Below are 15434 nucleotides of genomic sequence, written 5' to 3'. Positions count from 1 at the left end.
CTAAAAGCTGACTCTTTTTCCGAGGAGAAAAGAAACACAAGAAATCATTTAAATATTATAGAAGATTATACATCATAATAAGTATTATACCTGTTCGTCTAGCAATGACCTGAGGTCGGCCATGTCGTTGGTGAGTTTCTGCAACTTGCGCTTCCAGCCGGCCGCCACCGCGCGCTGCTCCTCCACCTCCTCGTACGCGTCTTGCACCTGCAACGACATTTTACCGTGAAATACCACCCTAACACTGAACATATTTATCTCTGTTTCACTTCACATCAACCAAAGAGTAAGAAATGGTCCACTATATGTTTGGCAATAGTAGGTCTTTACTATAAAATAAAATGTTATCGGTAACAGAAAACCTAGAGAAAACGAATTAAATCAGTATCGAAATATATCAGTGAAGACATGATCAATAAATTTTCATTTTTAAGATCATGAGAAAATATTCGAAAAGTAAACAATGGATTTGGCTGTCACATAGTAACATTTGTTGTTTTAAAAAAAAAACTTTCGATCGTTGTATTTCGTTTCATTGGGTTGTCGCCAAATAAATGGATAATGCAATAAATCCCCAAATTCTATTGAAACGAATCGGTGCCCTTACGAATTAACAGTTCACTGACCTGATCATTTTCTTCATCCATTTTACATCGATTTTTACATAAATTTAGCAAAAATTACGCTTTATGCAAAGAAAAGATATTTCCTAAGTACCAAATTAATAACATTTTGTTACATGTATAGGTATATAAAAAATACACTAAATTAAATTATATTAAATTTATATGTTAATTTCGATTAACTTTTAATTACGAAAAAAACGTATTAATTCCGTTAAAAACTAATTACAAGTGTAGGATAAAGGCGTGATAAGGGAGTGATAGTAATTAAAAAACACGCGTATTCACACGACAAGGTATTTTACACTATGTCATATCAAAGATGGTATCAAGCTACACTATCAGCATCAGTCGATCAAGGATGAATCGAGATAACTGGTTTTTCGTTCGCAGATAAACATTGTAACCTATTTGTGCAGTGAGATTTTCGTAACCTTTTGACGTATCTCCAAATTCGTAAGCGAGTATCATTTTCATTATTGGCATTTAAATATATGTTTAATAACATAAAACATATATGTAAACATTGCCTCAAGATATATGCCAGGTTTTTGATGAGTGTACTTATATCTTAACTTTGGTTTCTATTGTGGGTGTTTTCTTTTGGGTCAATTGATAGATAGGCCGATTTTATTTTTTATATTTGGCCTATTGAATCCATTGAAATCAATTGGACCAATGGGATTTTTTTATTTTATAGACTCAATCGGTCCAATGGGTGATTTATACCGTTGGGCCGATCGGCCTATAGATCAATCGGCCGAATGGAAATATTTTTTTGATACTATCAACGCAATCGGCCCAAAGGGAAACTTCTAATGCCATAACACTTGTATAAAACATATTGGATGTCTGTTTGGAAGTGGAAACACACGGCTATAAAGTAAAATATATCATGTTAATGTAAAGCAAACCACACTTTAGTATGACAGAAGTATTCTAGAACGAACCTTCTTTTCCAGCTGCTTCTTGACCGTAACGAGCTGTTCCAGGTCATCCTCGTGCTGTCGGCGCAGCTGCGCGCGCAGCAGTTGCAGCTCCCTGTGTGCTTGCTCGTAGCGCCGTTTGTACTTGTCGCTGCCGATGCCACTCTCCGCTTCCGAACCTTCGGAATCTGATGGCTCGACTCCGTTCTCCGCGGAACGCCAGTGGAGTAATTCTAGTTCTAGACGTTCTGACGCCTGGAATGAGTAATCGAATTTGAATTTTTATAATGTGTGACGTAATTAAAGTCGTGATAGGTAAGTATTGTGCAAAAATGCATAAAATGGATTGTACACTTAATTTTCAATTCTTAAAATAAGTTTTTGTACTGGAACAATTCCACTGGATTACTTTGTTACATTTATACTAAATTCGTATAAATACAAAATTGTTCAAGGTCACAAAATTAAACACATATGAACACAGGAAATTATTTCCGGTTCGTTGTAAATTAGAAATTCATAAATAACAAAGGAAGTAATGATCATGTGATTTTCTAATACACTTCAAATTCTAATTCACTGCCTCTACTACTACTACTTCTAGTAGTCTTACGATCACAACTACTAGAATACAAGCTCACCTGTTGCAGTCGTTGGTTGTTGGCGACTAGATCTCTATTGTCCCTTTCGACTCTTAACCGTTCGGCTGCCTCGGCGTCAGCGCGCTCGCTGGCCAACGCGGCCGCCGCGCGCTCCTCCGCTAACTCACCGCCCACCTCAGATAGCTAACCACAAAACAACAAAAAAACCGTTAAAATGCTGCAACCATTAACCACATGTCACTAATATTTTTTGTACGAAAATAAACTCTATAATCGGTGCATTGAATATGTTAAGAACACTTAGGAAAATATCCCCTGAACACTAAAATAGAATAATAGATTCGTAGACATCAAATTCCATAGTGATCTGCATAAACCAGGTATTGTAATTTTAAACATTAGAATTTACATAATCTACTAGATTTATCACGTTCCATGTTACTACGTTTTTTCTTATGAAAGTTCTTTGCCAATCTGTGGCACTGAACATGTTAAATTTGCAGTTCTAATATGATTCACTGGCGCCAATAAAAATGAGTATAATAATGGTATAAAACATAAACTGATGGTTAAAACAAAATATTATTTACCATACGTCTACTTCGGACCATTTTAAAGATACAACTATGTCGTTTGCTATTCAAATTGCTCTTCAATAGGTTTTTAATCGATTAAGATGTTAAAAATTAGTAAACTCATATTGTGGTTTTTGTCAGCAATAAATATAAGAAAACTAAACTCTTTAGTGCTGTGATATAACAGTAAAATTGCTTCGAAGATAAAACGTTCATCGTTAATAGCTTTGATAATTTATCTACGTCTAACAAGAGCTATTCTATTACTCAGTAAAAAGGTTTTAATTAATGCATTATTTATCAACCTCGTCTGCGAATGACCTAATAACAAGCTGGTAATATTTCAAACAACGAGTTACGGTTTAAAATTGGAACGTAATGACGTCGCGAGTGGGAGGTTCGTCCATAACAAACATTTCTACGCGTAAGATTTGCATCGCTTGCAAGTTTACTGCTGCCAAATGTACACAACGCTTCCTCTCGGTTAAAGAGAAAATTATGTAATCCAGTGTCCCGTGCGTAACGGGCGCTTCCGTTTTTATTTTGAATGACAATGTTGACGGGTTGCTGAGACAAACGGCCAAGAATCCACTCGTTTGTAGGCGATGGTAATAAACAAATAAAAGAATTACTTTTTGGCATCAGTATAGTTACGTGATTAGCTAGCCAAGACGCAGCCGTAAGCGCCACGGGTAGCGAGCGTACAACTATTTGAATTTTAAAGGTCAATTATAGAGTAATACATGGGCTATGCCAAGCTGATGTCCCTTAAACTTATGAAACAGAGGTTCAGAGTCAAAGGACCGACCTCATCCAATTCGGAGACGGTGGTCCTGTCTTCTGATATTCCTCTATTGGATCTGCAGACGCTGCTCGCTCTGCTGCCGCTGCGACTGAACATCGTGAAACCCTTAATCATTATGTTTGTTGCCGATTTCGATCTGCCGATTGTCCGATCTGATTCGTCTTTGTGTCCGAGTCTGCGCCATTCGTCCATAACATGATCGGTTCTTCTGAGAAAGTTGTCGATTTTTGAACTTAAATAATTCGATGATGTTCCTTCCTCTAAATGTGCCGCGATCGGTTTGAACTTCTGTCGTATTGGTTGTTTATTGCATCCGAGGACAAATGATAAATTGGCATCAAATACCACCGGAGACTGTTCTTTAGATCTTAGTTCTATCAAATCGACGCGATTTGAGTTGTCGCAGGTCTGCGGGTACATTCTCCTCGGAGTAGGTGTAGTTCTGTCATACAAAGTGGAGTTCATACTAGAAGATCTGGATAGAGGTACGAAAGTACCATTGCTGCTGCATGTTGAATATTGACTGGTCGAACTCCTGATGCTACTATAAGATGATGGGCTCGGCGAACGAGATGTTAAAATGCTACCGCATGTACCTAGTACATGTCTTTTAGCAAGCTCTGCGATGGAACCCGTTTCTATCGACATGCTCTTTTTGTACGTTGGACTAGGTGACCGAGTAACCAGCAATTTTCCATTTTCAGGGCCGTTTTGTTTAATTGTCTGTATTTCTTTCAACTGTTTGGTAACGAAAACTTTTTTTCCACTATGAATGGTAGTTGAAATTTTTGGAGGCACCTTCTCCTCAAAGTTTATCGGCAGAGTTTTAGACTTTTTCATCGGAAGTATAGGCCTGCTAGGTGGCGCTTTCGGCGGTTTCTTTGGAGTCGCATCCAAAATGGGTGGGGATAGTGCTCCATTGGAATTTGGCGATAGAGCTCCATTAGTTGTTACGGTTCCGTTAGATTTGTCCGGTATTTGAAGACGGAGTGGGTGATCCGTGCCGTTCGTTCCATTGGTGGTCGTTGGGCGGGTGTCTACGTTTACGTGCGGCATCTCGGTCTACGCTTGGTCTTTGCGTTTCCTACAATGGCGGAAGTTTTTGCCGCGATGAAAACCCAGTGCCATTTCCCCGCCGCGTGCAGTATTATGGTCGCGAGCGGCGCGGGATGCGTCGGGACATCGGTTGGAAATAGAACCGGCCGGCGAGGGCTCCGCGGGAACACTGCGCCGGCTAACTCGGTCGCAGTCACCGTCGCCGGCCGCTCGCAAGACTATTTTAGTTTGCGTATGTCGAACTGCAGCCGTGTGACTGACGGACCTTCAAATGTGTTTGACGATGAATTAAATAAAAAAATACGATCAACCCCAATTCGGGGTATATTTGTACAATTGTCACCTATGTGTATCACCTAAATTCTTTAACGATTTTCACAGGTCCTGTCATGTTTGGTAAAATACAAATGTGGAAAATGTGAAAATGCAAAATAAAATTATAAAATGAGTACCAAGAGCAAAAGGTCAAGCAAAAAACTGATCGTCTTTTTACGTCCATAAAATAATGAAGATTGTATATTTCATAATAGTGAAGTCACCCTTAATTAAGGGTCTTGTTTTTTAGTATTATATCTCTATTAATTTAGAACGGCGAGAACGGAAATTGCTACATTTTTTAATAAACACATTTTGACGTCACGTATAGAGATTACGCATAAACATTTTGGCAAAGAATGTAAAGATATTAAAGAAAAATGAGTTCTTCACGTATGCGACAAATGCATAAAATTTGCTACGTTTGGCAAAAACAACATGTGTCCTGCCAAGAATCACTGACGCCTCAGTTAATGCTTGCTAAAATAGCAACGGTTTATTACTTTAGGTTCATAATAATTAAATTAATAACTCCTATAGTCCATCCCTAGCAATAAAAATCTCTTTGAGATTTGAATGAATAAAATGAGATATTTAGAAATCAGTTTTTACAAAATAAAATAGTATACAACAAAATAGTTCATTTTAAGCAAACAACGAGTTAATTTAGTTTTTAAAATTTTGATTTGTTTATTTGTAAACGTCATAATTAAAAATCTATTTACAATGTAGTTGAAATTATATCTATTTCTATAGTCCTGATAATGCGTTATTCTACATTTAGTTTATTTAATGTTATGTTTTACGCATGTTTCTAAAGTCAAACAAGCGAAATGCCAACAGATCTTCATGCATGAATGCATTGAATGTGACACAATGTTACACTAAAACTCATACCAAACACTTCAAATGTTATTCTACGAGTATTTGACGAATCTTTGGTTAACTCAGTAATCTCAATTATTTATCTGCTAAAGTAATTTGTCAGTATGTTATTTTATTTTAAATAACTTAACTTTTTATTAAATAGCTATTGTTGTAAAATACAGTGTGTGTTTCAGACGACAGTAAAGTTGAAGTAACGTTATATAAACTAAGAAATTAAATTTAGTTTAGTTAATTCCATTGACTTATGTTTCTTAATACCTCAGTAAAATATACTTAAGTAAGAATTTAATTTTCTTATATGGTTTTAATGTATATTGATAGTTATAGAGGCATTATCAGTACAATTAGTTAACTGTGCCATTCTGACGTTCCCACCCGGCAGCAGCAGTTTGCTGCCGATGAGAAATAAATAGCCTGTCGTTGAGTCTGCCAATGCGCTTGATGCAATACCCCATCGATACATCGGCGAATAGATTCCAAACATAACACACGCCTGCATAATAATTTAATTGCTAAGATAAATAACAATAAGGTAAAAAGAGACAATTGCATTTATAGAAAGTTAATAATCACTATTGCAAATATTTTAACTATAATAAAAATAACAGATAATCAACCTTGTATGATAACTGTGAAGCTAACAACGCATTTTTACTTTAAATAATTAAAAATTCATTTACTATGTCTACTAGGCTATTTAGGTTAACAATTATATAAAACTAGCTGTAGCACGCGACTCCGTCCGCGTGGAATTAATAAAAAAACGTAATAAGTAGCCTTCATGTTCTTCCAGACTATAGTCTCCATATGCCAAATTTCATCAAGATCCGTTGAGCCGTTTCGGAGATACCTTCAAACAAACATCCATCCATCCATCTAAATATTCGCATTTATAATATTAGTTTAAGTTAAGATTATGGTTATGGTAAATCACTATCTGTAAATTTTTATTTAAATTTAAATAAACAAACTGACCTAGGAAACGAAAAATTTAAATGTGCCAGTTAAAAAATACATGCGTAAATAACAGTTGGTTGGACGGTTAATAAAAAGATATGTGACAGAATTAGACACGACAATTTTCCAGCGCAAGGAATATTTCTGGACAAGTAAATCAGAGAAAATTAGGGCGCGCTCAGCGCAGATGACGTGCGGGCATCAAGTGTTACCAAACTAAAGCTTTTTATTCGCATATTATGTAACTGATAATAAATAACATAATCTTTTAATCCTTACCGTCTATCGACTTTTTAATATACAATATAAATCTGTTTCGAAAATATACAAAGCCCAAAAATAACATTATGCGGCATTATATTTCTAACTTTAGTACTTCTAAAATAGAACTCGTAAATTTAATACTATGATATTAATTTTTTATTATTATTAAAGCTTATAAGAATTGTTTTTTTTTTGTAACGAGAAAAATTAGAAATAAATTTTCATTAATCTATATATTTTTTTAATTCTACCAAAGTGTTAAAATAACACCTATTTAATAATAACATTTACATCTATTTATTTCTGTTTCTTGAAACGTAAGTTAATTTTTTGTTAACTGTACACTCGACCTTATACACAAGATCGCGAATAATGGAATTGACTGAAAAAAACAAAAAATGACCCAAATGTCTTATAAATAACGTGTGAAAAGTTTCCTTGATAAATTAATGTCGCTAATTTTGTTAACATGTAAAATAAAATAATTTCAACTTGTAACACAATTTATTTGACGAATGATGTCTTTTGATGCTAGAGATAGAAATCATTGGAACATGAAAAAAATGTAAACACATTAGTAAAGTATAAGCGTATAATTTAAATATTATTTTTGCTTATAAGATATGAATGTATTTATCACAAATCTTACTAATAAAATATAAATACGAATGTTTGGATGGATGGATGGATGTTTGTTTGAAGGTATCTCCGGAACGGCTCAATGGCCTCAATGAAATTTGACATAGATGGAGAACATAGTCTGGAAGAACACATAGGCTCCTTGTTATGTATTAATTTAATTCCGCGTGGACGGAGTTGCGGGCGACAGCTAGTGGTAAATAAATAACTGATGAAATGAAATATTAAAAAAATAAAACTATATGAAAGTTATTTCATTATTGAAAAAATAAACACACAAAAATACTAAAGTTATCTCTACCCACGTTTGTAAAGCTTTAAAAAACTAAGGCATTTTATATGTGAAAAATCCGTTTTATGAGAACCTTGGTGGATAAAAATAAGAATTATAAATATCTTGCGACGATACAATTGTCGAGTAGGAAAGTTCTCGTGCTGAGAGCAATGACTAACGCCCGGGGAATCGCGCTCAAATCATTATTTCATTCACTGGGATTTTTTTTTACAGATTGTTAGTGTAAAGCCACACTGCATGTAATCTGTATAAATTGAAAACATCAGCACGGCAGCTAAAATTGCTTCATTCCTTAGTTAAAACTATTTACATATTTACAATAATTAAATCCTTCACACTAATAACTACTACATCATTGTTAACACTTTCCGTGTGAATTTCTTTTTTTTTCACCTATCTTTTTCCAAAATTAAAAAGGCAAAGGTTCTCAGAGGGCAGTATGCTACCTCTTTGGCAGAATGGTTAATTTTTCACTCAACATAATCGTCTATCATAATTTTTAAACAAAGATATTTCTTCGCCTTTAGCCGTCTTGTCGTCGGAAACCAACCCTGATCAAACGTACATTGCCATTTATCATGAACCTATTGAACCTGTTCTATCTGATTATTGGAATACGCAAAGCCTTCGCCTTTATGTATGCAAATTATGGTCATAGCACCATACGAGTAGCACACAATATATGAAAAAATAAATGACTTAAGAAACGTACCTAATAATTTTTCTGACATTCTTTTGCACGAAACTAGAAGGACTCCTTATAAGAAGCTTAGGGCTGATTGGTCATGTAACCCTTTTTTAATTTTAATAACATAAAAAATGTTAAAAGATGTATTATTAAATCAATTAAATAAAAAAAGATCAACATTTATGTAATGAGTGTTTATTCTATCCACCTGGTAGGTCAACGCACTAAAGGTGTGCACGCGAGGTATTTATGTTCTCTCGGTCAAGGGATTTGTATTGAATGTTGACCGTATTATGTATTTATAGTATTTACAAATAACACATATACATAGTACAATGACATACATAGTATTCTTATATATAGCTAGGGACCATCCGGAATCAAGTAGCAGAATAGATAAACAAGTAAACATTTTAGTAGTCATTGAGTAGTATACATGCGTGTGTTTAAACAAATCTTTCATTTATAATGTACCTAATCTTTAGGAAGCAAGTGTTAGTATTTTCCAAGTAGTTTAGAAAATTTGAATTTGGTGTCAAAAATATGATTGAGCAAACGGTTCTGTTTTTCGTGGGTATGTAATTTGTACATTCAATTGTAATCTACTAATCTAATAGTAGTCTAAGTTGCGTCACATTTTTATTATACTGAATTAAATTTAGATATAAAATTAAAATGAAATCGTGGTCTGTTATTATAGGTCATACGTCAATTCACGTTGAGACATTTATCTAGAAAACCGGTGACCGAGTTTTCTTGCGGTTTTAGTGCTAGTGATGTATTTTTTTTAAATAATGAAATTCGAAACGTGAATTTATTTTCAAAGGCATAAGTTTTTTGATAATTAATTAGTTGACATTCTTGCAACTGACAAGATTATTGTAAATAAACTAATAAAATGTAGGCCGAATTGAAATAAGATTTTTTTTTAGTGAAATCAAAGACATTTGAATTATACGAGTATGTTCATAATAATCATTTTTAATGTTAAATAGTGTTTCTAAATTTGTAAATTTATAAAATATCGAACTGTAATATAAGTTTTAACATATTACGCGTACTTAGTAGACGAATAAAGTTTGTAAAAAAAAATACTTACATGCATTTATAAATGTATCAGTCGAAAACGCGATATATTGATTACACCGTTTTTTTTAAGTTTAATACCAGATAATTGAAATAATTCAATAATATTTATTTTCACCAACTAAATTTCATTAAACACTTTCGATAAATCCCAACCAACTGATATTAAAAAAAATCTTTTGATAACCTAGGTAGCCTAGGTTACAATAACGTGGACCGTTCTACAACAACGAACGCGAGATAATCGCGACCTATTGTTTCGATCTTAACAATTGATTTGCTAATCATTAGGAGTTCTTGTGAATCGGTTACGTTATTATACATACATAGATTTAGAATTAAGTAATAACATTTCTATTAAATCTGTCTCCGTAATAAAATATTTAAGGAATCTAAAAAAAAAACTAACATATGAAATTAGGACGACGATCTTTATTTTTTATCCAAAAGTAATGCTTATTGGCTCGGGTATGGATAAAATTAACAAATAGTTTTTGAATTATCTATGTGGATCTATAGGAAAATGTAAGTAACTTAGTATTTCGAAGTAGCTGCAGCAGCTGACCCCATTGACCTCCTTTGGCCATGTCCCTAATATGAAATGATTTAGTTGTGAAATTCATAAAATCCTTGCCCTTTCTTACATATTCTTCTTCCTACATTCTTAAATTGTCGATGAGATGTAATATCTCCAGTGTTACATCGTTATGTAATACAAGTAATTCATTTTATGACAAGAGATATTTGAAAGGAATTAATGATTTTTTAAATATTAACTATCATTAGATTTAAATCCTCGTATGGAATTAAATACGCCTTCTAGTAATATAGACATGAACACCACATCAACTTTGCGTATAAAATTTTCACAGGCGTTTTATTTTTTTGCGTTTTAATAATAATTCTCAACGTTATAGTAAGAAGTAACTCAATTGAATTAAACGATTATTTATATTCTATTATAAAAAGAAGAAAAATATTTCTGTTTTTAAAAAAAAAGTCTACATATGGATTCAACAGAATAAAAGTGTCTTTATATTTATAGCCAAGTTTTGTTTTCATGTATCGATAGATTTGTATCTGCCATTTATCTTTTTAATGCTACATGAGATCTCTTACTTGTCCTGTCTAACATTGATTTACTACATTAGATATAAAGCAACGCAAAAAAACCGGGAACATATTTCTTCTAAATATATAAAGACAACGAGATGTTTTTGCTTGAGTACACGTTTCGTGTAACCGGACTTCGATGCTCGTTAGTTCAATTTTATCTTCATATTAAACATAAAACTTGTTTCTGTATCGAAAAAACGTGTGCTCGTCAATAGCGGCCATTCCCATTTGTGTTTATTCCCTGAGTTATAATTAGTGTTAAGAAAAACATTTGTTTTGCTACGGGAATATTATGTGTACAGGTTCTACAATTTTAGTCCACTAACCGACAATTACAGTGGCCTATTTAAAGAATATAAAAAAACATAGTACGGGGCCGTTATGTATACGATTTTCTCGTGGCGTTTGTTTCTCTTACTTAGCACCTTTTGTTGTCCGTTTTAGAAATAATATTTTTTTTTAGTTTTAAACATAACAATCTTGATCGCTTACAAAGTTAATACTTGTATTGCTTAGTAGTAAAAACTATCAAGTTGTTTTATAAATAATAAAATTATAATGATGTACTAAACTTCGATGTTTTAAAACATGATGTATAAAAAATTTAATCACCAAAATAATGAATGTTAGAAATGTCTCAAGATTCTGTCACACAATAATAAATAAAAGAAAATCATGTGTAACTTACCTTATTTTCCAGTTTTTCAGTTTCGCCCTTGTAATGTGTTCGCTCGCCTTCGGTTTTGTCCAACTTTGCACGTAAAGTTTCCAGCTCTTCCTATGAAAAAAAATAATAATACATTTAACATTTTATCTCATTACATAATTATATAGTATATTAAATGCGATAGTTTGGATCAATCCTGATTTTTTTTAAAAGGTATCGGATCGGCTACATTGATCTGAATGAAATTTGGTAAAACACAGTCTACTTTACAAGTTTTTTTTAATTCCACAGAAATTCCATCATTAAACAGTACTTATGGCTTTATAGTTTTTTGTTATCTCTAGTAAGTACTGTCTACACAAAAGGCAGTTAAATCTGAAAACATTCTTGTACTGATAATAAATGTTACTGCTTTGTCGTGCTATTTTAGAACTTCCTATGCCATATAAGTTTCTAACAACCAGTAAAGAATTTTCGAAACCAAGAGAATGCTAATACTGTAGTGAGAGTAACAATTTTTTCAATATATAATTTTTTATGTCTGTGTCTGTTTTCTTTTAAAAACATCTCTTTGTCTCTTCACCTCCAAGAAAATGCATTCACGGTGAAACATAATCGGTATTATATATTAAATCTCAGTGTGTGCGCTGTTTTTTCTAAGACCATAGAAATTGCAAGATATAATTAAATTGATCTTCACATATTTGCTAAAGACGTATCAATATTTTCCAAAGAAAGCGTGCAAGAGACAAACAAAGATTGACTTGGCCGATCAAGTGTAACAATCGCGTGCATCAACTCAACACAGAAATGCGTTCTTCGTACGTTTTCATAGATTACATTAACATGTACGATAAAGTATAAAAAAGAATTATGACATGTCTATATATTTTGTTACTACATAGTATATGATTTTATAGGACTAAATTAATATACAGAATGTCTGGAAAAGACGTGTACAACGGGGCACAAATTAACATTGGTTAAATTCTACAATATACAAATTAACATTTTAACAAATTAATTATTGTGCAATCATTGCAGCAAGTTGTACGCAATCGTAAGAGCTCGCAGTAATCTGCATGAAAATTAAACATTACGAAGAATCCATCAGGATGTAACGCATCAAAAAACTGCATTATGCACTCGACTGTACGACTCCAGATTGCTTCATAATGAACATTAAAAGACATTATATCCCGTTTACAATTCCATCTACAGGCTGATATTAAAAGCTTTTTGTAAATGTCCTTTGGATAATTGATTCAAGGTAATAATTATTTTGAAACTGTACTTTAACAATCTTAAATAGAAATTGTATAATAGCGTACAAATTCTATACTAATATTGTAAAACGAAATGTTTGAACGCGGTAATTTTAGGAATAATCAGTCGAATTCGTAATTTATATGGTAAAACCGAGACGGAACAGCTAATGTGTCTATAAAATAGTTTTGGAAACAAGGAAACCAGTAATTCCTTGTTATATTACAAAATAAGCAATTTGATAGTACTTCTTATTAAATAACTTAAATAATAAATGATAACAGGGTAGAATTTTGTACATTTTACTACAATGGAAAATAATCTAACGATAATAATATAAAATTAAATTTTATCGTCTTTATATTAATATAATATATAGGAAAATCTGCGACTTAAAGCTATGTTCTCCAGCAAAACAAGAACTAACGAGGATACATTATAGAGCTTTTTATAAAGCTTCATCGAAAGCCCCGGAAGCTTGATACTGTAATAAAGGGCGTCGTTTTTACAAGGTTATGGTAAATTGAATCGAGCGTAATGAGATTTAGATTGAGTTTAGCGATTTCCGTCATCTTATCACTGTTTTATTGAAAAGAAAATTATACATGAAACATTCCTTGCGAGATTAATTAAGATAATGTAATGAGGGAAGAGTGGAGGTGGTTTGTGTAGTGCGTCACTAGTACACGATGACCATGACTAGTCTGGAAAGACTGCAACAACGAAAAAGAATAGATAAGGAGTGAACAATAAAGATCTATACTGTCATTTAGTTCAAGTTAAAACACACCAAAGTATGCATAATATGTTAGGTTAGGGTTTTGGACTTTTGGACATTTTCACGGAGTTTTTTTTTATATAGATGAAAAGTATAAACAAATTACTATGTTTGAATACAATAGTATCTCGACAATATCAAACAACCAGTGTACTTAGATAAATAGAGCGTAACCAAATGCTCTGATGTGTCCCAACCGCTACATGGCTATACTTTGGGAGTGACGGTTTTGGGTCAACTTCATATAACATAAATCATACAAGAACTACAGATGTAGGTATGAAATTTATTTCGAATAACATAAGCTAGTTCCATTGCCGTGATATCAGTATAAAACATATTTTGTACTTGTCTTTTTATTGGAAATCTAAGGCATTAATTTTTTTTCAGACACAAGCACTTTAAAAGTAAATTATAACTTAATATTTAAGCTGATAATTATTATCTACATTAATTATACGATTGTGTCTAGTTAAAGCATTCAGTAATTGCAATAATTCAATATATTCATTATAGCAATCATTATGAACTCTGATGTTTTTATTACACGTAAAACTAGTAACAATGTACATCTTGCTTTATCATCAATTAATCTGATTGAACAGGTGCATGTCTTAACAGAAGAGGCCCGTTACCATCTTTATGTATCGGACCGCATTAAAAACCCATCAGTTTTTACTCATCAATACAGTTACTGGTACAATTGACTTACTAATGCAACTGCAAGTGTAATGCAATAGGTGAGCAGGTCTCAATTAAGCTTGATAAATCAATTAATTTATTGTTTAAAAACTTAAGTGCTTAAGTTTGCGGGGTAATGGGATAAAACTATCCAAATCTTTAAAGTCTTTGCAGTGTGACTAAAAATTATTTTACAATTAAATATTTATACAAAGTTAATAAATATTATTGTCATATAACATGAATAGATAAATCTAATTTCATTTAGTTCACATAAAATAAAATTCCCATCATTTGTCAAAAAAATCTAAGAACTAACAAAAAATATTCTATCTGATGCAATGGTAACGATTACGGAGCGTAACGCTGCAGCGAGATTAACATTACACAAAAAGGTTTAATTTATAAAAAGTAAAGTTGGGCAAGCTGACAGGTGCACCTTCACAATGACAGGTTTGGACGAAGCGGAAGGACAAAAAGTTGACGCATCGAATTCGTTGATTCGGTTAGGCAGCGATGCTGATCACGAATATTTGCGATATGCGTTTTCGTAACGTCATCGACAAAATATGTCAAAACTTTTATCAGATTTGTTTTTTGTACTTTACGCATGATAAGGGCGCTGTACAAATCTATTACAAATTTTGTCGATAACGAACCGAATACTTCGCAAATTTTCGTCCTAGGCAATCAGATATAGAAAGTTAGGAATCGAAATAGTACGTGAATTATGTATGTTACGACAGTTCTTTTTATTAACTGACTTAAAAGACTATTCTATACTGTCTATGTTTTTATGTAGTTATCTTAGAACTTCACGGTGCCGTACTGGTCCAGCCATTTTAATGATTATCACAAAACAAGTAACGTTAAGTTAGGTGTTAACGATATAATATATTTAAAAGAATTACCATTCAAATTTATCTCATTTTGAATTCATTGTTTTGAAAAATCAGTTAAACATGTAAATAGCAAAGAAAACTTCGATGTTTATGAAATCTAAAAGCATTTAAGTTATTCATTTAATACTAATCTAAGGTTACATTATCCACAACCTATGAGGTTATGGATAATGTAACCTGTGAGTGCATTACTTCACTAGTACTTACACGACTTCGCTTCATTCGTGTTAACACTTTTAATAAAAAGCACCACAAAATGACACCATCTCATTTAAACTACATATATTTAATGTTAGGACGTGTGA

The 15434-nt window shown here is 32.7% G+C and overlaps 1 protein-coding gene across 1 annotated transcript in view; it reads right to left on the bottom strand.

Annotated features, from left to right (window-relative positions):
• LOC106718799 (unconventional myosin-XVIIIa) overlaps positions 1-15434 on the bottom strand; it is a 146215-nt gene that overhangs the window by 4248 nt on the left and 126533 nt on the right. Inside the window, exons 24-27 of the mRNA XM_045683188.1 lie at positions 11524-11613; positions 2191-2334; positions 1574-1804; positions 91-207 (exon numbers count right to left, since the gene is read on the bottom strand). Coding sequence (XP_045539144.1) covers positions 91-207; positions 1574-1804; positions 2191-2334; positions 11524-11613 — 582 coding nt within the window. The remainder of the gene's footprint in view (positions 1-90; positions 208-1573; positions 1805-2190; positions 2335-11523; positions 11614-15434) is intronic.

The sequence above is a fragment of the Papilio machaon genome, chromosome 21 (genome assembly GCF_912999745.1).
Source record: "Papilio machaon chromosome 21, ilPapMach1.1, whole genome shotgun sequence".
In the NCBI taxonomy this organism is placed as follows: Eukaryota; Metazoa; Arthropoda; class Insecta; order Lepidoptera; family Papilionidae; genus Papilio; species Papilio machaon.
Note: the sequence above shows the minus strand (reverse complement) of the source record. Positions and strands in the feature narration are given on the sequence as shown.